General features: G+C 38.6%; 1 protein-coding gene and 1 long non-coding RNA gene across 10 annotated transcripts in view; one reads left to right on the top strand and one right to left on the bottom strand.

Annotated features, from left to right (window-relative positions):
* The window catches only part of PUM2 (pumilio RNA binding family member 2), an 84,324-nt gene that overhangs the window by 47,365 nt on the left and 10,415 nt on the right, over positions 1 to 26,544 (top strand). For 5 of the 9 annotated variants that reach the window (XM_065681706.1, XM_065681705.1, XM_065681707.1 and 2 more), the window contains 8 exons: positions 1,017 to 1,142; positions 2,307 to 2,446; positions 3,578 to 3,716; positions 12,473 to 12,616; positions 13,625 to 13,906; positions 18,647 to 18,883; positions 25,302 to 25,569; positions 26,119 to 26,248. In XM_065681706.1, the coding sequence (XP_065537778.1) occupies positions 1,017 to 1,142; positions 2,307 to 2,446; positions 3,578 to 3,716; positions 12,473 to 12,616; positions 13,625 to 13,906; positions 18,647 to 18,883; positions 25,302 to 25,569; positions 26,119 to 26,248 (1,466 nt within the window). The remainder of the gene's footprint in view (positions 1 to 1,016; positions 1,143 to 2,306; positions 2,447 to 3,577; positions 3,717 to 12,472; positions 12,617 to 13,624; positions 13,907 to 18,646; positions 18,884 to 25,301; positions 25,570 to 26,118; positions 26,249 to 26,544) is intronic. The other 4 variants (XM_065681703.1, XM_065681701.1, XM_065681709.1 and 1 more) reach the window with 2 other exon arrangements.
* On the bottom strand, positions 6,644 to 10,604 carry LOC136014442 (uncharacterized). The gene is made up of 3 exons (XR_010612708.1): positions 10,566 to 10,604; positions 9,641 to 9,673; positions 6,644 to 6,867 (listed from the first exon to the last, which is right to left on the bottom strand). It is a non-coding gene; the product is annotated as an uncharacterized LOC136014442 (long non-coding RNA).

Here is a 26,544-nt window from a genome sequence, read left to right as displayed (position 1 = left end):
CAATTCAGTGTATTAATTGGATGCGTAAAGTTTTTGGTGTGCTGGCAACTCAACAAGGAGGCAGAAGGGTCAGCAGCCTACAGTTGGTGTTTAAAAGTGGCAAGTCTTTAGTGTTATACAGCTGACTCATACAGCCTTTCAGCTGGGAGCATGGCAAATTGAGATATTTGTGGGATCCCCAGTTCTTGTCTTCTGTCTGCCTTTGACTTCTGAACTGCAGAGAAGCCCCTACTTTATACAGTGCTGACTGAGGAGTCACCTGTGTCTTGCCCCTTGCAAATGCAGCCTCTTCTGATACTCATATTACTTAGAAGTTTAGCAAGAAGCCTCCTATTTAAGAAGGAGGAACATAGTTTGATGTGCCATGCTTGCTGCAGTAGTTGCTGCCTCAGTGTTGGAAAAAGTACATGAACCTGGCTGACTGGAGAAACTGGTAGGAATGTTTTGTTTGCATTCTCCTTCCATTACAGTCCTTATATCAAATTTGGATTCTTGAAAGTAAGATTAGCATCTCATAACTGGCTGGTTAAAAGCCAGGTGTTTGATTTAAACTATCTGGTTAGATTTTTTTTTATTTCCCTCTTGTCAAGGAAAAGAGATTTGTATCTCTAGCAGGTGCTTCATTCTTTCTAGCTGATTCAGCTAAGACACTAGATGATTTGTCTGATAGAGATTTGTTGCAAGACTAGTGTAACTTTTAGATAGTTAAAGGTGGGCAAGGTAAATTCCACTTTGTATAATCTTTTCTGTATAAGGGTGGGTAGATACATAGGTTATAAATCTCCCTGGAGTCTGTAGGTACAGCAAAACAAAGCTGTTAGGTCTTGGGATTAGTAAGGCAAGAATGGTGAAAAGACATAAAGTGTTGATTTCTGTAGCAGTGTACCTGCTCTTAGAAACTCCTGAAGTGCAAGCAGTTCTGATTCTGACAGATACGCTTTGTGATTTGATTGGTTTGAATGTGATGGTGCTTGCTAAGTATGTCAGCTATAATTAAACTCTGTTTATTACTGTAGCAGGCGTATTCTCAGCAGGCTTGGCTCCAGCTGCTTTTGTGCCAAACCCATACATTATCAGTGCTGCTCCTCCAGGTACTGACCCATACACTGCAGCTGGATTAGCTGCAGCAGCTACCCTAGCAGGTAACTGAACACTTTCTAGTGTTTATCTTAATAATTTTACTGAATGAAATTAGAAAAAAGTTGAAATCCATCCTGTTTTTTTTCTGAAAATGTGTTTCTAGGAAGGAGGGACTTGTAAGAAAATTAATATTGCCATTTTGAAAAATTTCACTAAAATGGAAAGGGATTCAGTTTCTGTTGTATGTGGATTCTGAGTATTTCCACTGGACTTTTATATGCAGCAGTTAGGTTTTTTTCTGGTCTAAAAATGTTCATCCTTAATAAAGTTTCATCTGACATTAGCAGTATGTATTATTTTCACAAGATGAGACAGCTAACTTTTCTTTGTATGTTTTTACTCCGTGCATTAATTTCCTAATTCCAGGTTTTCTCATTCCCAGTGGGCATGAGAATAAAGATGTTTCCCGGCATGCTGAAAGGCGCAGACAACAGATAAACATCAAGCTCAGGAAAGTCTCTTTAAAGTTAATAGGTATCACTGTGAAACACCATCACTGAGTATTCAAGTCCCAGTTAGTGCCCAAACCTGAGCAGTACATTTTGTACAAAACCTGTATCCCCAGTTGATGGTTTCACAGGAAAGGCAGTAGAAAGAACCAAAATGAATGCGTACATAATGCTTGATGTGTACAATGAAATGACACAGAGTGCTCAGCCTTCTACAGGTTCTTTATGAATAGACTAGAAGAGGTAAGTGTGTCTATTCTGGAAAGTGATGTAGTAGGCAGGGGAGGCAGAGGCAGTAGTTGTGTTTATAAGCAAAGGAGGCATACAGAATGGAGGAATAATAGATTATTAAAGTCTCAGTATAACACTGTTGGGAGGATGAATTTGGTTCATTCTGTGGTGTTCTGAAATGATATTTTTCCAACCATGGAAACTGATTTTGAATGTTCTTTGGTATATAAACTTTGATTGAGTTTTTGATTTGTCACCCAAGTCTCACAAGGGTATTTATGTTTTCATAGAGAAGGTATGTTTTGATGGGAATCCTTTAACCCATTTGTGTTCATGTATCATTTTGGCTAATATGGGAATTAATTTCTTTTTTAATACTGATTTCTGTTTTGATATTTAGAAGATAGATCAATGATGGATGCTACAAACAATATAAACAGTTACTTTAGCTGCAGTGGATGGAATAATCACGTTTTCTGGTTTTAGGTCCTGCTGTGGTTCCACCTCAGTATTATGGTGTTCCATGGGGGGTGTATCCAGCCAATTTATTTCAGCAGCAAGCTGCAGCAGCAAATACCACCGCAAATCAGCAAGCAGCTTCACAGGCACAACAGGGACAGCAACCGGTAGGTTCTTAATAAAAAGGAGATGCGCATTTAAAGCCTTACCTTAACATTTTCTGTACATAAAGATCAGCTTCTAGAAAATTTTGAGTAATTCAGGTACTGTGTTGTATCAGATGGTAAATGGTGCATTTAAAAAAGCATTCTACAATCTTTCAGTGGCCTTTTTCCATGAAAGAAAAGCCAAAATCTTACAATGATGTTATGCTTGAGTGAATGTTAACTGTGGTTGGTTGTTTGGTTTACTGGCAGTATGCTTAATTTCAATGCCATTCTGACAAATTTAGTATGAGAAATCACTTTTGAGTTATCATGAAGTTGTAGCGTAGCTTCATCACTGAATATTCAGGTGGATCTTTCCTCCTACTGGTAATTGTTACTAGTGAACTGCATTGATAACTATATGTGTATCATCTCTCCAGTGTTATTTTGCTTTCTCTGTAACATTAATATCCAATTTATGCAAATCACAGGTAAGATGTTTTGTGGGGATATATTGTAAATTGTATTTCTGTCTGATTTTGGACCCAGAGATTATTTTAACCAAAAGGAGTAGAGTAGTTGAAAGAACTTAGATTGCTTTTCAGTCAAATTCAATCAGAGATAAGCTGTTGGAACGTAACAAAATACACCTCTGTTGCACGGTGATAGTGTTAGGTGAATTCTTGGAACTCACTGGCTGCGTTTTTGCAGTATTGTTGGCACTGTAATGTTAATTATTTAGACGAGTTACTACAAGCTCTGAAGTTTTCAGACTTGAATCATTCAGTTGCCTGAAAATAATGTAAGTGAATGTATTTATCAGGGAAGGACAGCTGTTCAGTTAATAAATAATGGAAATCATAAATGTATAACTCTTACAGATTTTTGTCCTTTATTACCATTGATGGAACACGTATGAGCTCTTCTGTGCAGAGCAGGGCAGATACTTCATTGCCACATTTGTCAGCAAATAGTACATGCCTTTTATTCTTTCTCATATCTGTGAAACCAGCAAGGTGGAGTATTCCCAAAACGAAATTCAGAGCTAAGTGGCATCAAATATGCAAAGGAACTGAGATATACTTTTTTCAGCACAAAATGGGCTTGCTTTCTTATCTTTTAAGGAAAGGGTGTCTTATTGGTCTTTTCCAGGTTCTGCGTGCTGGAGCAACTCAGCGCCCACTCACTCCCAGTCAGGGTCAGCAAGGGCAGCAGGCAGAGTCACTTGCAGCAGCTGCAGCAGCAAATCCAGCTTTGGCTTTTGGTCAGGGTCTTGCTGCAGGCATGCCAGGTATGTACGCTACCAGTGGATTGAGAGAATCACTGAAACTTAAAATGTTGGTGTTATTACATAACAGATTAACTCTCCAAGTCTTGTTATGTTAATGGTAAGCTTCTTAGAACTGAGTTCTACATAGTTTTATATTGTTCAGTTGGATTAAAATACTGGCACAGCATTCTTAGAGCACAAGAAGTTTCAAGCATTTTCTCTTGTATTTGTTGTTACAAATGTGTGCACAAGGAGTATGGTTGGTTTTTGCAGGAGAATTTCATATAAAATGAAGCAATTGTATGCTCTCTTAAAAGGTCATGAATTGTCTGGTTATTCTGATGTAACAGGAAGTATTAATTTGTCTTCCTGAAGTGATGTTTTACTTGCAGCATGTAGTAATAAAATCTAAAATGCAGAATCCAAAATTAGGAAATTTAAAAGAATATTACTGCTTAGTCATCTCTGAAGATCACAATGTGCTTGAAGTGGCAGCACTCCAAAGCTTGGAGCCTCAGATCCTTTTAGCATACATGGCTTCAGAATATACCCGTGGAATAGGTATTTTTAGTCTCAGTACATATGTGATAAATGCATTAGCTTGAAGTTCAGCATCGTTTTAAGGTGTTTGGTATGATTACCTCAGCCAGAACAAGGTAAGTATACTTGGCCATTCTTCAATATGAAAGCTAAGATTTTACTTGATTTAAGTTAGGTAATGATGAAGGTAGCTGCAACTGAGTTTGACTTGTACAGATTCTCCTCTGTCAGCCCTGCTGTCAGATGCCTCATAACCTTCAGAAGTCAGAGCTAATTTGCTGCTGGATGCTGCAGGACTGCATTGTGCATTTTCTGGTCATGATCAGATTCTAAGCCTCTAGCTGCTGAACAGTCTGGCTCCTGTGTTTTTTCTTTTCTGTTTTGTGTTATAACTGCCATATTTATTTCTTACCATACAGTAGTATCTTCAGCTTTTAGAATCATAGAATCATAGAATAGTTAGGGTTGGAAAGGACCTCAAGATCATCTAGTTCCACCCCCCCTGTCGTGGACAGGGACACCTCACACTAAACCATCCCACACAAGGCTTCATCCAACCTGGCCTTGAACACCGCCAGGGATGGAGCCGTCACAACCTCCCTGGGCAACCCATTCCAGTGTCTCACCACCCTAACAGGAAAGAATTTCTTCCTTATATCCAATCTAAACTTCCTCTACTTCAGTATGAACCCATTACCCCTTGTCCTGTCACTACAGTCCCTGATGAAGAGTCCCTCCCCAGCATCCCTATAGGCCCCCTTCAGGTAGTGGAGGCTGCTATGAGGTCTCCATGCAGCCTTCTCTTCTCCAGGCTGAACAGCCTCAACTTCCTCAGCCTGTCTTCATACGGGAGGTGCTCCAGTCCCCTGATCATCCTCGTGGCCCTCCTCTGGACTTGTTCCAGCAGTTCCATGTCCTTTTTATGTTGAGGACACCAGAACTGCACCCAGTACTCCAGGTGAGGTGTCACAAGAGCAGAGTAGAGGGGCAGGATCAAGTCTTTCGACCTGTTGGTCACGCTCCTTTTGATGCAGCCCAGGATACGGTTGGCTTTCTGGGCTGTGAGCGCACACTGCCGGCTTATGTTCGTTTTCTCATCAACCAGCACCCCAAGTCCTTCTCTGCAGGGCCGCTCTGAATCTCTTGTTTGCCCAACCTGTAGCTGTGCCTGGGATTGCTCCAACCCAGGTGTAGGACCTTGCACTTGTCGTGGTTGAACTTCATAAGGTTGGCATCAGCCCACCTCACAAGCGTGTCAAGGTCCCTCTGGATTGCATCCCTTCCCTCCAGCATATCAACCGGACCACGCAGCTTGGTGTCATTGGCAAACTTGCTGAGGGCGCACTCAATCCCACTGTCCATGTCAGCGATGAAGATGTTAAACAAGACCGGTCCCAACACCGATCCCTGAGGAACACCACTCATTACCAGTCTGCAGCCGGACATCGAGCCATTGACCACAACTCTTTGTGTGCGGCCATCCAGCCAGTTCTTTATCCACCGAGTGGTCCATCCATCAAATTGATATCTCTCCAATTTAGAGACAAGGATGTCGTGTGGGACAGTGTCAAACGCTTTGCACAAGTCCAGGTAGATGACATCAACTGCTTTACCCTTATCCATCAGTTCTGTAGCCCCATCATAGAAGGCCACCAAATTGGTCAGGCAGGATTTCCCCTCAGTGAAGCCATGCTGGCTGTCACCAAGCACCTTGTTGTTATTCATGTGCCTTAGCATGCCTTCCAGGAGAATGTGCTCCAAGATTTTACTAGGCACAGAGGTGAGACTGACTGGTCTGTAATTCCCTGGGTCTTCCATTTTCTCCTTCTTGAAAATGGGGGTTATATTTCCCTTTTTCCAGTCGTCGGGAACTTCACCTGACTGCCATGATTTTTCCCAGTGGCTTAGTAACTTCATTCACCAGCTCCTTCAGGACCCGCGGATGGATTCCATCAGGTCCCACGGACTTATGTGTGTTCAGATTTTGAAGATGGTCTCGAACCAGATCCTCTCCTACAGAGAGAATCTTTCTCTTCCACATAAAATGAGGAATCAGCGAAGTGTGCTGTCACAGCACCTGCCAAATGGTGTCTCTGCACCTCACCAAAGCAGTGCAGAAAGCATGCAGTGATACCAGAGATGCTGTAAGCATCTTTTTGCAAAAGCTTCAAAGGTTTAGCTGTACTTCTTTTTGTATGTCTTTGCCTGGGGGGGGAGGTGGGGTAGTATTACTAGTTCTCACTGTGGACATGGATTTCTAAAATGGGGGGGGGGGGTGGTCCATGACTTGTAAAAAGCCCATGAGATTTAGCTTGATTCCAGTCAACATGTGAGACCTTCATCCAGACCAGATTTGTGACTTCATGTCACAAAAAGTAGCATTATTTTCAAAAAACAAAGTGTCTGTCTTAAGTCAGGGATAGTTCTTAAACCCCACAAAAAAAAACCCTCCCCAAAGGGGTAATTAAAAGCAATACTGAGTGGTCAAATGCAGGATAGGCTCTTGCATTGCTGAGTTTATGTGAAGACTGGACTTCTTCTTCCACAAGTCCCAAGAGATTTTCCGTGAGGGCAGGAACCTTTTTATTCAGCTTCCATTATAGGGTACTTCTTGGTCCCATCTGCTGCATGCCTGGATGGACAGAGAAAAACATTGTTCAGGTTTTTTTTACTGTTCTGTCGTAGGAATTGTGTGCAACTGGCATTCAGCCTTACTGACCACACTGTTGCAGGGAATAGGGCTCAAAATATAAGCAAACCAGGCATTTATTTTCTCAGTCATCATACAATGGTTTTGTAGTGAGTCATAGGGAGTGATGATGATTCTTCTTAGGTGAAAGAGAAGGATATAGGATGATGAAATGGATACAGGCCACTTTAGATGGGAATCATGATACTGTTTTACATGTCTGTGATCTAGATACTTAAGTCTCTTTCTGTAGGTAATGAAGAGAAATAGGAACTTTTACTGTTGATTCATCCGCCTCTATTTTACTTACCTGATTTAGGATAAAGTGCATTTTGCTCCAGAGCTGCCTTTTTCTATCCACTTACTGTAAAATTGAGTCAAGATGAGTAAATTACATCTAGATAGCAGAATGTGATTAAGTGAATCCCAGGTAGTAACCGATGAACATATGTAATGGAATAAACAAGCAGAAAATATGTTAAATTCTTGTTTCAATTGACTTAGATGTTTTACAAGAAAGCGTATGTCCAAACTGAGTTTCAAGGTTTTGAATATTCTTTACAGAGACAATATCTGTAGTTAGGTTTCACTGTGAGCTAATAAATGAGTATATTATTCAACTTGTCCAGCTGCTGTCTTTAAACTGTTTCTGCTGCTTTCTCCATGCCACAGCCTTCATGCTGAATGAAATTCATGAGCTATCCCAACTAGGGGATTGTTCTATTTTTCAAATTTGGTATTTCAAGTGTTTCTGTATTAAGTATTCAGGGAGGTGTATTCATGTAGCACTTAAGGCACATATCTTATCCTAAGCACAAAGGGAAAGTGTCTGAATTCCAGATTACTTTTAATGTGATTTTTTCTGTTAAATCTCTTCCAGAAAAAAAAACAGCTTCTCTTTTAAAAGCATCAGAAGTGAAATACATTTTGCATTGGAGTTGGGCAATCGGTTTAAATTCTTCAGTCCTAATTATCAAGTCTTTCAGTAACAAGGATTCTTATAAACCAGATAGTTTCTTATTGCATAAACGTACAAGACGAAGCCAGAGGGTACCAACTTCATCATAATATGATCAGGTTGCTTTTTTTTCTGTGAATAAAACCAGTCCTCAACACAGACAATGGCTGGACTCTGCTTAGTTGTCCTGCTTGAGGAATCTGCACCTGACTTTGGTTGTCTAAGGAGTCATGGTGCTTAGTGAAGGTCCTCCCTAGTGCAGTTGCCGTCCAAAGGCTACAGACCTGCTCAGCTCACTGTAAAGTAGATGTCTAGCAGTGGGTCATCTGAATCGCTCCTGAGGCTTCATTGTCTGCATTGGCTAGATCAGATACGACTTAGTCTTACCGAATTCACGCAAGTGAAGCTGTTAACGCTGACTATAATAGTGCATCTAACATGCAGGTGGGCATGTAAACTGAGTTGTCTTGAAAACATACATAAAACATTAAAATCAACTATTTTTGTCTATTGGTACTGATGTTTTTATTACTTGGAGATGTTTAAAGTGTGACATTGCAGTGGGTCATGCATTCTATGCCTCCAAGAAGTATAAATAGAAGTAAAATTTAATTGTGGCAGACATACAGGGAGTTACAATACTGTCAAAGTTACAGTGGTTATAGAAAGTATAAATCACTTACTGGTAGGATAGCAAGTTCTGAATTTGTGTGAGGGCAAGTGCAAAGATAGGTGTATGCGTCTTCATCGGAACAAAGGAAAGGTTACAATGATTCAGGTTTTGGTGAGCTTGGGAGACTGAAGTGAAGACTGCAGCATTTAAGGAAAGCTGGAAGATCAAGAGCTGAATATTTTTTCAAATCTGTATGCAGAGTAAAATAATCAGATCTTGGGAATGTTGAGAAAGGAGAAGCTGTAAATTTTCTGCATCAGGAGAGAGGACTCTACAATGACTTGCTCCTGAGTTATGCTCCTGAGTGGGGAGAGAGAGAGAGGTGTCAGGATGATAGTGTTAAAAGGGGCAGATAATAGAGTTGGCAGGAAGAAGTGTCACATCTGTTAACTTAAATTGAGTAGAGGGAAGTGACAAACTCCGACATACGTTTTGGGTGCCATCAACAAGAGAAGCTACATAGAGGGAAGAGAGTAGGAGATCTGGGCAGAGCTTTGTGATATTACATACAAAAATGTGAGAAGAGACTGTGAAGTATCCAGTGAAAGCCACTGAAGAAATTACTGGATGGATAAGAGCAACACTAAGAAAGGGCTGCATGAGCCAACAGAACAGATTTCCTCTCATTCTTTTAAGAACATTTAAGGTTTGTGTGAAAAGAATCCAGAAAGTTCTCAGAGTCTCTAGTTTCAAAGACAATTAAAAATCATTTCAGCAAAGCACTAGTGATAAACCAGATTGTTTACTTTCATATTCCCTGCTGATCTAGGGACCGTAAGTGTAGATGGAGCAGTTGCATTCTAAAATAAGAGGTGTGATCAGAAACTGATTAGGAAGCAGAGTATGGTTTAGGTTTTTGGTTGCAATGGAAGACTACAGTAACCTTCAATGTGAAGGCACTGTAAGGAGCTTTGATAGTTGTTAATCTAGAGTGGAAATTATGTCGCCACAGGGAGATGATGGTAAATGGAGAGGTAATAAAAACTGAAACAGAAGGAGAGAGGGAATTAGAGAAGACCTGGCAAGTCATCATCTCATCTTTGATGAAAGAGAAGGCTGGAAATAGTTTTAAATTTTGTGCTCACCTTTCTGGGGTGAAGGGCAAAGATCATGGAGTACTGTAAAGGAAGGGAAAGAAGAGTTAAGTTTTGCTGTGAGAGCTGTTCTTCAGTTACTTAATCTGATACGGGATGGTCTCTCTGAAATTGTATTTCTGATGTCAAACCAAATATTTTTACACCCTTGAGGCTGCAGATGCACTTAGCAAGATCTTGGCAATTTCACAAATAGTCCTACATTGTGTTGTTTTAGTAGATTAGAGTAGAAAGCTAAGAGGCTTCTTATTCCAGGTCAGAATGTGTTCATTTCTGAGATTAGGAACGCAGAAGCACCCAGTTATAGCTTGGACCTTCTGTGATGGATGGTATCTTGATATACTGACATAGCCTGTTTGTGGGTGGCATCACAGATAAGACAGTGGCAAGGAAATATCAAGAGAAATTAACCATTTTCTAGAGCAGAGAGCAAGTGCAAGTGGATTCTGTTTTTTTAATGCAGTGTTCATACTAGTCAGTTATTTTAGAAAATGAAAATTAATGCATTAGTGTTAATCCCAGTACATTTAATTTGTGCAATACTGTGTGAGGTTGGGGGTTTTTTGTTTCGTTTTTTGTTTTGGTTTGGTTTTACTTCACCCCCTCCCCCAGTATTTTGCATTGGAAGTAGGCTTGTTTACATTGTGGGCATGAAGTCCTATAAAATACTGTGCATTAGCATCTTATGAGCACAAGGGTGTTGTCATGGTTTAAACCAATCCACACAGGTCGTCCACTCACACCCCCCCCCCCCCCCGACCTTCCCCACTCCCGGAGGGATGGGGAGGAGAATCAGGAGAATGTAACTCCCACGGGTTGAGATAAGAACAGCCCAGTAACTAAGGTATAACACAAATCTCTGCTGCTACCGCCAATGATAATATTGATAAGAGAAAATAACAAGAGAATACGATACCACCGCCGAACGAGTTCGACCCCCCCGAAGAGAGAGAGCCTGCCCTTCTGGGTAACTCCCAGTTACCTCTCCGGGCATGACGTGCTGTGGTATGGAATACCTCTTTGGCTAGTTTGGGTCAGGTGTCCTGTCTCTGCTTCCTTCCGGCCTCCCTCGTCCCCAGCAGAGCATGAGACTCATAGAATCCTTGGCCAGAATAAACATTACTTAGCAACAATTAAAAACAATCGGTGTTATCAGCTCTCTGCCCAGGCTGGAAGTCAAAACACAGAGCTTGCACCAGTTACTAAGAAGGAGCAAAACGGCTCCTGGTAAACCCAGGACAGGTGTAAATAAATGATCAGGCCTTTTTTATACTGCTGTAGCATTATTTGTGGGTTTGCACATTTGAAGAGGGAGTTCTGAAACAGTGGTTTTATATGATACAACAGTAACAAATGGTGGGACCAAGATGGGATTATCAATTGAGTGTGCTACAAGTAAAGGTAGAAATTATGTAGATACTAGTAACTGCTAATGTGTGCAGGAACATAGGCGGAGCTGTCCAAATCATCTGGTACTCTATGCTGTTTTTTCTACTGAACTACAGTAAAAGAGACAGCCATCACTCTGACCTCTTTCTACCTTGGGAATGTAGCAGCCCTTCTTAGTAGTAAAGGTAGCAGAGCAGCACAGCACAATCCTGTAGGTGGAAGAGGCAGTGGAACCTACAGTGAAGGTTTCCTGACCAATTCAACTCTAGGAACCTGTTTTGGTTGGGTTTCACTAGCCAGACTTTCAGACAGGCTCTGTGGAGGACAACTGCCTTGCTGTGTAGTTGGTGAGAGAGGAAGTAGAAGCACCTAAAATACAAAAGAAGTGGTGAGCAGTGAGAGCAAACAGGTTTGAAATGGTAATAATAGCAAGTTTTTCAAAAAAGTATAGTGTATTCCTCTCTGGAACAGTGAATTGAACCTAAAGATCTCGATCTTAACCATTCCTCTCCTGTTCACTTATTATTGGAGTCTCATTCATATCTTCAGATCTTCTTGGTGTGAGAGAATTTGGATCTGTGTTTCCAGCTTCCCTGCAGAGTATTTTAAACACTAGGCCGGTAGGTAGATGGTGTTTCTAGCTGGTTTTGGAGCAAGGCGTCTAGTCAGGAGATTACACAGGTGTTTTAGAAACTGAGGAGGAGAAAATGTGACTTGGAAGCCTGGTGACTGAGGTACTCACCTGGAATTACAGGTCCAGGTCTTTATGTTCAGGTCTATATGTATTTCAGCGAGAACTCTGCTAGACCTAGTTCTGAACATACATGGAAACTAACTTAAAATAGTTTGCAAAATCTTGGTTCTTACACATACAAAGATGTGTGATTTTTGTAATTTCGCCTTTTTTTCTTAAAAGAATTAGTTGAAAAGAATTCATATTCATAGTTGAATTCATATTCATATGAACGTGGGGGGAATACTGAAATTCTTTTGTGTTTTGATTTATTGTTTTATAAGAATAGTCAACAAGATAAATGTAGAACATTTCAGTTGCTGAAAGAAATTGGTTCTGTAATCTGAATATGGCCAGTGGTGTTCCTGCACCTTTTCACTATGAAGCTTACTTTGTTAACTTTGAAAATAAAATTCAACTTCACTAAATTTAGCTGTTATTCTAGTTTTAACAAACTATGTAAAGCATTCCTAAATAAGATTTTGTTGCAGTCTTTTATGATGATCACTGTGTTTTATTTTTATGTCCAGTGAATGTTCTAAGGCCACATGGCAGCTGTGCTGTTTTCCGCCTTGTAGTTTGTTGTCAGACTATTTCAAGGAGAGAAAAAAAGCTGACTGCTGAGACTATTTGTATGTCCTAGGTTCAGAATACTAAACCATAACACTATGCTGCTAATTCTTTTGTTCTTTGTTGTGTAGGCTATCAAGTACTAGCTCCCACTGCCTATTACGATCAGACTGGTGCCTTAGTAGTAGGCCCTGGAGCAAGAACTGGCCTTGGAGCACCAGTCAGATTAGTGGCCTCAACTCCTGTTATAATCAGTTCTGCAGCAGCACAAGCAGGTAAGTATTTTATCGTGTGTGGAGGTTGATGAGTATTTGATATTGTTGATGTATTTTGCATTAATCTGTGCAATTTTCTAGCTGTGAAGGATATACTGTGCCTGATTGCTCTCTTACACTGTTGCCTCCCTTTCTCTGAGGCTGTTTCTCAGAGAGGTAGTTTTCCTTTTTTAATTAAAATTTACAGTATTCTCACCATAGCTATACAGACGTGTTTCTGCAAATGTTGTTGCTTGTCAGATATAAGCATTTTCCCCTTTCCTCTCCCCATGCATATAGCATGCACTTCTCATCAGTCCCCTAAATGGCGTTCCCTAAGAAGCATCATTTCATTGCTTCGGCCTGGCAGAAGATGATTGAGTGCTTGCTCTGGGCCTTGCTATGCTTTTCTTCCGAACATACTTTCTTCTGAAAAGTGCGGCAAGGAAAAAAGCTAGAATGGACAGCATAAGAGGAGAATTAGTTACATTAAGTCTCTAGTTTTCTTTTTTTCTCTTTCTGTCAGTGATCAGTTCTGGTACTACTTTACTGAACCGTTGTATTTATTGCATTTGTTAAACTAAATACTAGCACTAGATTGAATTTTTTAATCTGTTCAGAAAATTAGATTTTAAGTTAATCTATAAGCTTCTTTCTTGATGCAGAACTTGCTTCTAGCCATCAGCAGTTGAAGATGTCTTTGAATGATTTAGCTGCAACTCTACTATTGCAACTTTGGATATAACATTACCGTTCAGTAAACAGTAATGTCTTGTATGTTTACACTGAAAATTCCCTCAATTATATTAACAATTGTACAGCCTTGTTTAGCCTACAACGTATGCTTTCTTCATTTTTTTCCTTGAGTAATTAAGACTGTAATACTAGAAAGTCTCTTTTAGTCCTTTAATATTTGAATTTCTGCTTGTTAAAGAGGGCTTCAAGAAAATACAATTTAGATCTGAATAGCCCATTTTCAGTCAGAAATGTTTAAGAGAGTAATTGTGATTGAAAACGTGTGTTTTACAGCTGCAGCTGCTTCAGCTGGAGGAACAGCAAACAATCTCGCGGGAGCCACGAACGGGCTTTTTCGGCCACTTGGTGCCCAGCCACAACAACAGCAACAGCAAACAAATAGTAGCCTACAATCCAATTCATTTTATGGCAGTAACTCTTTGACCAATAACTCCCAGAGCAGTTCCCTTTTTTCACATGGTCCTGGCCAACCAGGAAGCACATCTCTTGGCTTTGGAAGTAGCAGCTCTTTAGGAGCAGCTATCGGCTCTGCACTTGGTGGATTTGGCTCATCAGGTAGGTTGTTAATATAGTGAGGAAATTCTGTGAGACTTTTGTGTTAAGCAAAAAAATGTATCTGTATCCAGTCATCATATATACACATACATTTATAAAAAGAATGCAAAAATAGGTTATTCAAATTTAAAACAAATTACAGGGAAGAAAAAAGGGGGTTTAAGTTCATTTGAGCTCTATATAGAAGATGTATTTTTGAAGGATGATCTGTAGTCATAGATACCTCCAAAACACTTTTCCATATTGATCACTGTACTCTGCCCCAGAAGTTTGTAACTGATTTTAGTAACCTTTTTATTATCAAGGAATTCTTCATTCCGTGCTTAAAGTAACACTTGATGATGTTTGAGAGATGCATTCTTCTGTGTAATTTTCATGTCAGGAAAATTCCAAGTTTCTTAAAAAAATTAAATAGCATATGACTTTCTAAATTTGATCTAATATTGAAGTGTATGTTTCCACCACATAGGATTTCTAAAATGAAAAGACTTAATACTCAAGTGTAGTCCTTGTTAACTCTGGTAGATTTAATCTTAGATACAGTTAAGCCTAAATAGTTCTGCGCAAGTTTGGGGCCTTAAATGACTTCAACAGATGCTCCTAAGTATTATCAACCTATTAGTATTGAACAAGGAAAAAAAAAAAATAGTTAATGTTGCCGTCATCTTTCTGCCCTGAAGCAGAAATTTCCTATTCACACAATTTTTAAATATGCAAGGTAGGTTTTCTTCTTTTTCAGATTTAGTACTAGTAAGAAAAATTATCTTTTCTAAACAATATTTACTTTGGCTATTAATCTCTTTAAGTCACAGCTATTATTATTTCATGAATGGACTGTCTTTATAGTCTTATATATCTTGCAGATTGGTAGGAATTGGGGAAAATTTATGTACACTAGCAGTATTCTTTTCAAAATTTAATGCCCCAAGGGAAATAAAACCTAAATGTTGAAAGGTAAAAAGATTGTTACAAAATAACTTAATATATGGAAAAGCAGAAGGAAAAACATGCCCTTCAGAGTTAAAACACAATACCTGTTATTTGGTAGCTAAATGGAGGTGAATACTGGCACCAAATGTACTGCATAATAACACAGTGATTTTCTCGTTGTTGTTCATAAATAACCTAAAAAATTATTCATTTGAACAAAACTAAAGCTAGGAAATCAGAATCAAGTTTAACACTGCTCCTCTCTAATACCTGATTTTAAAGACCATCTTTAACAAAAGGATAAAAATGCAGAGCCTACTCAGTCATGTAGGGTTTCTTAATTTTCCATAATATCACAGCAGGTAAATCTTATTTAAAAGTAACTGTGCTATCCAGGTGCTGTATTTTGTAATATAATTTGTCCTGAGCTACTTGCAGAATTTCAGTGAATTCTTAGTAGCTGTGTTCCTCTTTAGGTACATTTTCATTTTATTGATAGATAGTGATATCTGCATATTGAATCCACTGCACTCACTTAAGTCTCTAGAATATTTTTTTTTTTTAAAGTCTTTATCCAGCATTACTCCACAAATACAAATTTGAGTTGTGTATCTACTCAAGAATCAGCATAGTTCTTTCTGGCACAGGAGATTAAGATTTTATTCTTGTAGCAGAGGTCAGCTCAAGCTTTGTCCGAAGCCTTCAGCATAGACACCATATGCTGAAATCTTGCAGCAGTATCCCAGGTGATTTAATTAGCATGGTAGTTTCCACAGGGAAGCAGAAAGCCTATGCTCTTGCAGTTTGAGAAGTGCTGATGAAAGGTGCTGTTGAAACCTGAAATATTTTTAGTAATACCGTTTGAATAAAAATATATTGAAAGTGCCCTTCTGCCAAGTAGGAATTGTACTTGCCATAACAGCCACTTTAAAAATGCTTCCTGGTTATTTTTTGGTTTTAAGAGTTCCTGAGCAGTATGCACATATGAAATTAATTACACTGATGAATACTTAAACAGATAGGGTTATTACATGTTGAGGCAAATTAAAAGCAAGTTTAATTTTTTATTTGCCAAAGTTTCAGCTTCTTTGTAACTCCCTACAATGTGTTGTAAAGATTGAATTTCAGTTAAAATACAGCCATGAAGATTGACAGGTGGCAATACAGATCTTCCCCTTATGTTTTCAGTTGTTGCAGGGGGGGAAAAATAATGGCTCTGCAAAAAAGCAGCGGTGAACATGTTGTAGCTAAATGACTGAATCACAGAATAAAAACCAGAAGTGGCAAACATACCATATAAATGGCTGTTCGTACTTTGCAGTCTCTTTTATTATGAGGTCACTCATACTTCATTTTAAACGTTTAGGTACATGGTAAGTTACTGCAGCTTAACAGGTAACTAAGAATTATATCCACTATGGCAGCTTTCCAGATGCCGATTTCTGGCATGTAACAAGTGTAAAGTAATTGCATTAGCTTAGATAGTGGTGAAGAGGGGTAAGCTAATTCAAGCTGGGTTTTGTGAGCTTTGCTTGTGTGTGTGTGAAAGTGCAATTCAGCTGGTTCACAGTAACTTGTTAAGCTGCAGTAATTTAGCTGAGTAAGAAACTCTGAAAGCAAGCTAAAGTTTGCTTGGCTTTATTCATAGCTAGAGAAATAACAGTCCCTCAGGTAGCGCTGTATTAATATTCACATGGTTCTGTAGCTGAGCCAGAACTTGTAGAGCTAGTCTTAAATCTTGAGATTTCTTTCAACTCCTGCCTTAATTTGCTCTTCTGATTTCTTATTCTCAGACTCCTTGCCTAGTTAGTCCAGTTTTGGTTTTTTTTGTTTTGGCTTCTTCTCTAGTATGTCTTCCTTCCCAGTTTCCAGGCAACACCTATTTCTCACTTTCCCTTCCAAATATGTTTCTGTTTCTGCTTGTACTGTGTAATGTGTGCATCATCAGCTTTTTGCCCCACAGTTACATATACCTTCCACAGCCTAACTTTTCTTCAGATCTGCTCTCTTTTCATCTTTAGTCCCACTGGTTTCGAAAGTGCTTGCAGTTTTTCTTGCAGTGTCCTTGTTGGCTCCTGTCTGACCTTTCTTTCTTCCTTGTTCTGGTTTCCTATTTCTTTTTCTTTTTTTTTTTTTCCTTTTACCTTTTTCCTTAGTGTATTTCTTGTGTTTGGCTGTTGTCTCCTCTGCCTTTGAAGTAGAAGGCTTCCTTTCCACAAGGTCTGATGTGCTTTCCAAACACAAGGTGGGACCTTGGACAGCAATTTGAGTCCATTTCTGGCATGGCACACAGATGCCTAGAAAGTTAAATTGCAGGGAAAATCTTTATCAGCCATCTCAGACATGCTGTGTATGGACAGGAGTTTTAAGTTTTCACCTATGAGTCTGCAGGAGATCTGTGCTAAACTTGTAAGAACTATGATATTTGCTAAGATTTTTAGCTCAGTCAGAGGTAAAGTGAAAGTAAAGGTCTTCCGTTGCTAGCGGATTGGTCTGAGTACATGAAAGCATTAACTTCTCATATAAGAGGTAGCTGGATTATTTTGCTAAGCATAAAGCATCTTTCCTTGTCTGTTTTTCTGAAATTGTAGTATTGTTTGGGCATAACTACTTTGCAAAATTTGGTCCAAGCAGGTACCTGCCATGAAACGTATTGGCCAAGTTGCTAATGTTATGAGGAAAAAAAAACCAGAAGTGTCTTAAAATAGGAAGTATCAGGCAACCTTTATATTGGGTCCCGCTGATAGCTTTAGTAGGAAGGTACCTAAGAAGGGTAAAGATTATGGAAGTATAAATTTTGGCCTTCTCGTTTTTAAATTGGAAGTAGAAATCAATTTTCCAAATTCAGCTTAAGAAGCATCTTTGTTATCAAAATATCCAGAATTTTGGTTTTGTTCATGAGTATAATAATGTTCCAGTGTTTAAAATAGGTACTCTGGTTTAATATTTCGCTAGTATTCAACAGATACTAGAATTTAACATTTCTAAAAGGTTATTATTCTCCAGATTTATCCTAGACTGTTCATTACCCTGCTGAATGGTGCTGTGCAGGATAACCAGTCCTTCACTAATACACTGCTATCCAAGCTTCTAGTCTAATTCAACTTTCAGAAATACTGGTAGCAGTAAAATTACATTTTTAGTTTCTTACCATCATTTTCTTGTCTCTGCTCTGCTTCTCATCTTGTTCTTAGCCTATTTATTCCCTCTTTATAATATCTTTTCAAAACACCTCTTTGAGAACCATAATTCTCATAGGGAATTTTAAGTAGTTGTTTTTTTCCTGCAGGTGAGGGGTTCACAAACAAGAGGAAGTTCAGAAACAGCTGAACAGGAACATAAATTGTTTTCTGAACCCTTAAATGACAACAAGTAATTGTCTTGAGCCTTTTTCCTGAAATCAAGTATCATTGACTGATAATTTACAGTGGAAAAGCAATTACAATGAGTTCAGTGGGAATATTTTTAGAATCTTTTGTTCTATAAAGTGGTAGTGTAACTTAATCTCTTAAATTCCATGTTTGTCCCAAAGCCTGAAGCCAGGCGGGTAAATCGGAGTACTGCAATATTACTATGAGAAGTCTAGAATGAAATGTTGAAAGACATGGGCATTGGTGAAATTACTTATCAGTGGTATGTTTATACCCACTTAAATTTACTTAAAAGCATGTGTGGTTATCACAGTAATTGTCTTTGTCATAACGATTGCTGTAATTATTGTGATCGCATCTGTTATTGCCCAGCTGTAGTTGGGGATAGGTTTTATTCAGTTGACACTGTGTAATTAGGGTCTTTTTATTTCTTCTTCAGTTGGCAGTTCTGCAAGTAGTAGTGCCACAAGGAGAGATTCTCTATCTACTAGCTCTGACTTGTACAAAAGATCTAGTAGCAGCCTAGCACCCATAGGGCAGCCATTTTACAATAGTCTGGGATTTTCCTCCTCTCCAAGTCCAATAGGCATGCCTCTGCCAAGCCAAACGCCAGGACATTCACTTACGCCACCGCCATCACTTTCATCACATGGATCCTCATCCAGTTTGCATTTAGGTAAAAAAATACAAAAACAAAAAACAAAAAACCACTTTTTGTTTGTATGTGTGTATGTATTTCTGTGTGTAAAATATATGTTGCATAAGAGATGTCACGTTACCTTTGCTGTTAAACAGTTTTGTAATGAAGAGGTGCCATTCCTAAAAGGTGAAGAGCGCTCTCAAATGCTCCTTGATTTAACAGGGGAGGGCACTCAGCGTTTTGCAGTATCAGGCCAACAGGTGGTTTTTCTTCCCTTGCAGAAGCCCGATAGAGAGCCCAGTAAGATTTACTGGTCCTTTGTGTGTTATGTTTCTACAGTATGACAAACAAAGGTGCATTACATTTTTTCTACTTCAGTGTATTACCGCTTAAAGGACGTTTTAAGATGATACTGTGTTTAACAGACTTTCACTACTGCCCCCTACTTTTCTAAAGCAGGAAAGTGAGCAAAGGACTCAATGTAAAACATATAGAAAGGCAATTTGTGCATCAAGTGAGCCTGCTATCCCGTGGCCCAGATGCTTTGCCAGGAAGACAATGGTTTAGCACCAGGCTGGTGGAAAAAAAATGCATTTTGAAAGAAGTAGCAAAGGCTTCGTCAGTGGTGGCTTTCTGTTATCAAATGCATTTTTTTAAGGAATGATGATAGTAATGTTTTAGAAAATCTTTTGAGCTAGTTAGATGACATGGGGGCTCAAAACTTAAAAAAAAAAAAAACACAAAAAAAAAATTAATTTAAAAATTGAAAGAAACCCCACCACAGCCTGCAGCATACTTAGAAGATAATGCCTCTAACCTGAGGTTACTTGATAAGCTTTCTCTGTTTTTCACTGCAAATATTTATGGTCATTTAATTTGGATGCTAAAATCATACAGTGAAACTGGATGTCATCTCAACATTAAATTGCCTGTTGCTCCAGTAACTGTTCAGTGCACAATTCTGTGTGTGTAATAGGCAACCTAATCCCCTGTACTTCTGTAAGTACAAATGAAATAGGAAAAACTTTAAAAGTGCCTACCAGAATACACTTTGAGACATGTGTGAGTGATTTGTATAACAAGGTTTAAAAAGTAATTTAAATATATTACATTTCCAGTTCAGTATCCCCTTCATAGTTAAGTGCTGAATACCCAAAGTAAAACTGGGCAAGGGGATGTTTCAGCACGTTTTATTTTTTTTTACTTACCTTTTTTCCTTTTTCAGGTCTACAAAGTGCACCTTTGGGCTGAGACCGAGCATGGAAAGTTTCAGCCCAAATGGCGGCTTTTGAGAAAGTTCTGAACATCTGACAATGGGGTTATCATGGAAATCTCTTTCTTTCTTTCTGTTCAAAGTACTCTCACAGTAGTTTTCATATGGCTGAAAACTATACTGAAATCAAATTTTGGAAGGCATTATCGAAAAATTCAAAACAGCCAAAGTTTTGTGGTGTTTCACATTTGATAAATGTTGAAAGACTTCTTTCAATGCTGAGAAAATAAACTGTGAACCGTATAGAGGATTACCTCTGTCATCAGACATTGTTAAATACTGATTTGAATCCATTTAGGACTGTTTGGCTGTATGAACTAAGCTTAGTAGCTTGTTAAATCATGTTCTAGATCAGTGTGTAAAGGCCAGAATGTGCAGTTGTACTCTGAAAATTGACACAACCTTGATGGCTTCCATGTGTACTGCCTCTTCATCTTCCAAATGAAGTGGACCTTGATTATGGGTAAATTTTTGCTACATTACCAGATAAGTCTGAAACTTTGGCAATTGAGGTCTTTTGGATTTTTGCTTTCACAAAAATGCAGTAATTTTTTCAGCATTCTATGCAGTCTGCCTTGTGTTGTGCCATTGCGCAGTTATATCCAAGGTGCACTGGCACAGAAAGTTGAAGATTATTTCTGCAGTTAATTGTCTGTCCTGTTGAATCTATTCTGGTGTATTCATCAGCCACTTTTGGAAGCATTTGTTTTGTTCTCACATATAAAAAATAAAACAAAAAAGGCAAAGCTTTCGCACCAAGTGAGAAGTTATACCTGACATAAAAGGGAGTATATTTTAAGAAGGGTATATGATTATTACATAATCACTTTTCAGAGTAGAACAACATCATAAGTTCATGTCTGCATGCAGTTTCCATTGGTATTCTGATAATGCCTGTCAAATGCAGCTCTCCCTCCACCTTCAAAACTTGTCCTGCCTGCTTGATATCAACAGGTGCAGCTAAGTTTAACTCCTGTTTTAAAAAGGGCATCAAACTCGGTTGCTCATGTTTCAGCCGCCAGAATACTAGAGCACAATACTGGGAAAGGGTGCATGGTTTTATAACCCCTTTGTCAGACACTGCTGCAGTTTGTAGCTTAAAAGACCAATTTCCCTTTTACAAGATATTTGTGATATTTTACTGTTTTCTGTCTCTTCTCACCAACTCTTATCCAACATCCTAAAGTAGGAATGTGTTAATTACTTTGTTCCAGTGTCGGTTTTCCTGCATTTGAAGGGATTTGTCAGTTGTCTGTTAACTGCTTCTTTACTGTAATCAGTTGGAGCAGTAAGGTCATGAATTTGAACTACCCTTTCACTCCCAGGGACAAAAAACATCAGGAGGAAGTATTTTTCCTATGCTATAGAAACTCCTTTAAGCTTCATAGTGCTTACTTTGATGGTACATTGCAGCATTTCTAGGGTTTGGTGTAGAGTAGGATTTTTAAAGTCTGGGCTTTTGGAGGTAATTATTTTGTGTGCCTTGCAAGCCAAGCTTGCTAGTAGTTTAGATTTAATGCTTTTGTCTTCAGAAGTGTTCATTCTGGGTGAGAATAAAGGCCCCTTGGCAATAGTGTATGGGGAGTTTTGCATTGCCTCTGCTGTGTACCTATGCTGTGTACCTACTCTATAGTGCTTTGGTAAGCCAGGCATAAGAAGCACTGTCATTGATTCATAAAATATATATATATATGTGTGTGTACATATATATGTGTATTTCTATTTTCCATATGAAGATGAAATTTTTAGCTGAGCATGAGGTGAAGCTATTTTTTTACAGATGAGCAAATACTTTTTAGAAATCAAGTTTTGAGTGTTTACTCATACATATTTTACTAGAAAATAATACTGCTGACTGATTTAAACAGGTACTGTGCAGTAAATCTCTTTTGTGTTTTGGTTAGAAACTACAGAAGTGCTTTAGTAATATGTACTAACAGAATAATGCTGTCAAAATTAATGTGTCTAGATCTAGTTTTTAATATTTTCATGTTCTCCTTTACATTAAATATGATATTGACATTGAGGATTTAGTAATTTAACATTGTTTGTCTCCTTGAAGCTTAGTAAGGCTCTGGTTTAGATGGTCTATATCCCTTTTATACCTCTGCGCCTCTTCCTTCCCTGCGGACTAGCCATGGGGATTTAGATTCAATTAAACTGTAAGACAGTGGTATTCATTACGTCAGAGATCTTTGTTTTACAAGATCAGTAGTGATCGCTAAGTGATTATCTGAAGAACAAACTGCACCCTTTATTCCCCGGAGGTTTGTAATTCTGTGGCTGTAGTGATGCCTGATACAGTCTTAAAATTTGAGTGTTTGCAGAACTGTTTAGAGTGGGTGCTTTACTCAGTACAGCATCTTCTCCAAATAATTTAGAAGACCTAGGCTGTTACCTTTCTAGTTCAGAATCTCTGAAACAAGTGTCACGAGTTCTAGAAGAGCACGGAGATGCAGTAGGCCCACCAGAAGGATTTGGGTAGCTAGAATTCAGATTCCAGTTTCCTGAGCTGTTCACACTCGATTTTCAGGAAGCAGACCAGGTGTCCTGAATGTCCACATTAATGCTTTGATGGTTTTGGACTGAGAAAGTAGTCAGTACAATATTTAGGAAAATAGTCCACTGTATGCAAGAGTATAACTGCATGTAGTAAGTACCTATGACAATGTGATTTTAGTTTGGGGGTTTTAGTATTTTTCAGATCTGCAGTTACCACTGAACTGTAACGCTGCTGCTGTAATGAAAGGTTACATGAGAAGAAAGCCAATTACGTTTTAAATTACTGTTCTTTATAATAGTGTCCAGGGGTTTACAAGGTTAAGCTCTCTGTGCGCTTTTGAAGTCTGACAGGTTCTTCAAGGCACAATGGTTTTCAGTCTTCCTGCTAGGATCCTGCATAACGCGATTGTCTGAAGTAGTTTCACAGGCTAGACAGGAGCCTCCCAGCTGCAGCATAGTCATCTCACAAATCTTGAAAAGGAGTGGTTCTCAAACTAGACTGAAGAAAGGCTTGATAATCCTGATTGAAACGTATTGTATACATGCAGTTCTACTACACATATGTAGTATATTTGTTAAAAGCTAACAAGTTTCTTAATTTACATTTAAAAAAAAACACCACCACGACTGAAAGAATTCCTGATTTACATGCAATTCTATGACGCTGTATGATAATTAGAGCCATGCAGTTTGAGAACATGTAACCAAAACTGCCCTTAGTTTCTGGCACAGAATTGAGCTTGTGATCAGTGCAGCAAGAGGGATGCTACAACAGGAAAGTAGCCTCCAAGACTTCCTTTTAAATGGACTTTGCTGCCCTCTCGTGGCGTTGGATAGTGTTACTACACAGCATTCCCAGGGAAGCTAGGGTTGCATTAATACGTCTAAATAATGTAGAAGAGAAATACCATAATTTTAGGTGCATAACTTTTCTTTAAAAGGCTGTTCCTAGAAGAAAAATGACTGTAGTACATCACTCTGCATACCGCAGAATGTTGGGTTTCTTTTTAATTCTTGTCTGTAAATATCATATCACTGCCAGCTCTTTCCAGGAACTAGTGATTGTCAATGGAAATGAAAAATGGTAATTAAAAACCTGTATTTTTCTGGCTGTAAAGAATTACGAGGTTTTAATTTAAAAGAAAAGCCTAGTGGGTTTTAAAAGGTATTGTGAGGCATAAGGTTTTTACTGATTCTTTATTGATTCTTACCACTGAATTTTGAAAACTAATTGTAAAATAAATACTAATTTTTTCTGCTTCAGGGCACAATCCTCTACAGTGAAATAGATGTGATGCTTGATACGTCTTGCAGAGCACTAACATCTCAGATTCTGGTATTGCAGTTTGACCTTATGAAAAAGATGCTTTACCATTAATACATTACCAGCCCACTGTAACACTGTTGTCGCCTGGCCTTATAAATACTTGGAACCAAAGGAAGGCTTGGCTGGGGCCCTGTCAGCTGTTTTCTTTTTTTATATTGTTTTTTATTAATTTTGTAATAGATTACCATTCAAACAGCACGTACTGCAGTTTGTTTTAAATTCAAGTGTAGACACTTCTCTGGATTTTGGAAGGGCTTTCGGTTACTGTCACTTTCTAGATAGGGAAACTGCAAATGCTTTCCTTTTTCAATTCATACTCGATAATTTTAGGGTGTTGATTTTCAGTCTGTGGTTTTTCTAAAAGTAGAGTTGAGGTTTCTAGGCGGGAATTGTTTTTGAATATTTCCGCTTGTAGTATAGTATAGATGCTTTGTTTGCATGCTGCTTAGGATAATTGCTGCCTGTTGTACAGTGGAGAGGGAGGCCTACTGGAGGAGTTCAGAGTGATATCAACTGATTAGGAAACAGTACATGAGGAGAAATCTACAGGACTGAGATGATGATAGCTGTGGGTAGAATTGCTAGGAGAAAGGAGTAGGACCTAAATATAAGCAATTCCGTTTTTAGAAAGTAAGGACAGATGAAGTGTGTGAGAGTGATGACTGGTTTTGCAGCAAGGAAAGGATTTTGTGTTTCTAAAAGGAACTTCAGTTTTATATATCTTTGGTTGTTTTAGAATTAAGTAGAGCATTCTTAGTTACCTGGTTTGAAATTTGACCTACTTGGTGCTTACAAGAGGCACCAGATTAAAAGCCTAGCATGCTGAAGTCATCAGATATCCTGCAGAACAGGTACAGCATGACAAGAGGCACCATGTGTGCCTCCCAAAAAATGCCCTTTCACACTGTAAGTTGGGAAGGTACCTCAGTAGGGACTGAAGGGTAGTTCAGATTTCATGGTCTATTTGAAACAATTGGCTAACTTTGAGACTACTAACAAGGGTCTAAGTCAGTACCACTTGTGAAGTGGAAATCTGCCCACTGAGCTAAGGCCCACCCAGTTCTAAAGTTTCTGTAAGTCTGGGTGCTCACTTTACCTGCTTTATTATATTCTTCTAATGACATATCTTTTCCTGATGCCCTTCACGTAAAATAAAAATGAGGAGGATGGTTTTATGTATTGAAAGATAAAGCTATCTTAACTCCTCCATCCATAATGAGGTAAATACAAATAACAAGGCAATGCTGTTGTTTTCTTTGGCTCCAGGGTGTATCCATAGTTCTAGTACACTTAATGTTTTGCTGTTGCTTATTTTCCTTACGGCTTTTACTGACAGAACTGCTTCCTTGTAGGAGGACTGACAAATGGTAGTGGTCGCTATATTTCTGCAGCACCTGGAGCTGAAGCAAAGTATCGCAGTGCAGCAAGTACCTCCAGTCTCTTTAGCTCCACCAGTCAGCTCTTCCCTCCTTCACGCCTTCGTTACAGTAGGTCTGATATTATGCCTTCTGGACGTAGTCGGTTGCTGGAAGATTTCAGAAACAATCGTTTCCCTAATCTTCAACTAAGAGACCTTATTGGACATATTGTTGAGTTTTCCCAAGACCAGCATGGTTCTAGGTAATTATTGTAGTCAGTAACTTAATAACATTTTACTGCTTTGATATTGTCATATTAACATCAAATGTTTGAATTAGCTGCTAGTCATCTTCATAAAAAGCATGCAGTTAATTGGGCCACATGCTCTTACACTGACCTTTTTCTTCTCCAAGAAAGCTCATTATAAAAGTAGTTAGAAAAGTTTAGCTGCTTGTAGAACTTCTCAGTGTAGAAATAGCCTCATAACTAGACTTGTAAACTCTAGTATTTAGGTATCAAAAAGGCATTGATTAAGAAAACAAAATAGCTGGCATCTGAAATGTAAAACCATTTTTCAGCAATACCTCATCAGGTACTAAGTTATTGTTACTCTTTTAATCTGTAATCCTTCTCAAATGAAAGTTTTAACTAAAATGTCTCCTTTTATATGCAGAGGCACTACTTTCATTTTAATAAGCTTTATAAATGTTGAATACTTACTTTAGAATTTTGAGGTGTCTCATTGAAACAGCATTTGGGAGTTTTTCCTGTTGTTTATGTAAAGCATAATGGACCTTTTTTTGCACTTAGATTTATACAACAAAAGCTGGAGCGAGCTACTCCAGCTGAGCGCCAGATGGTATTTAATGAGATCCTGCAAGCAGCATATCAATTGATGACTGATGTGTTTGGAAACTATGTAATACAGAAGTTCTTTGAGGTAAGCATAAACTAAGTGTAAGAACAGAAATTAGAATTAAATGCTTTTAAAATCTGATTAAATTTAACTTTTTTTCTTAACATCACAGCAGAATTCCACTGAACTTTTACCACAGAACCCCAGTATGTAACACTGCACACGTGTTTTCTGTTTTCTATCCCCTACTTCCTTCTCATAACAGGCACAGTTTCTCTTCACACTGGTGGTGTATATATTGGTGAACGTTGGTGAATGCACAGGCTGCACACTGAGGCTTTGCAAGTCTTTTAGCATAATTTACAGAGGCTTTCAGCAGA

This window comes from Lathamus discolor, chromosome 5 (genome assembly GCF_037157495.1).
Source record: "Lathamus discolor isolate bLatDis1 chromosome 5, bLatDis1.hap1, whole genome shotgun sequence".
Classification (NCBI taxonomy): Eukaryota; Metazoa; Chordata; class Aves; order Psittaciformes; family Psittacidae; genus Lathamus; species Lathamus discolor.
This window is presented reverse-complemented; position numbering and strand designations above follow the sequence as displayed.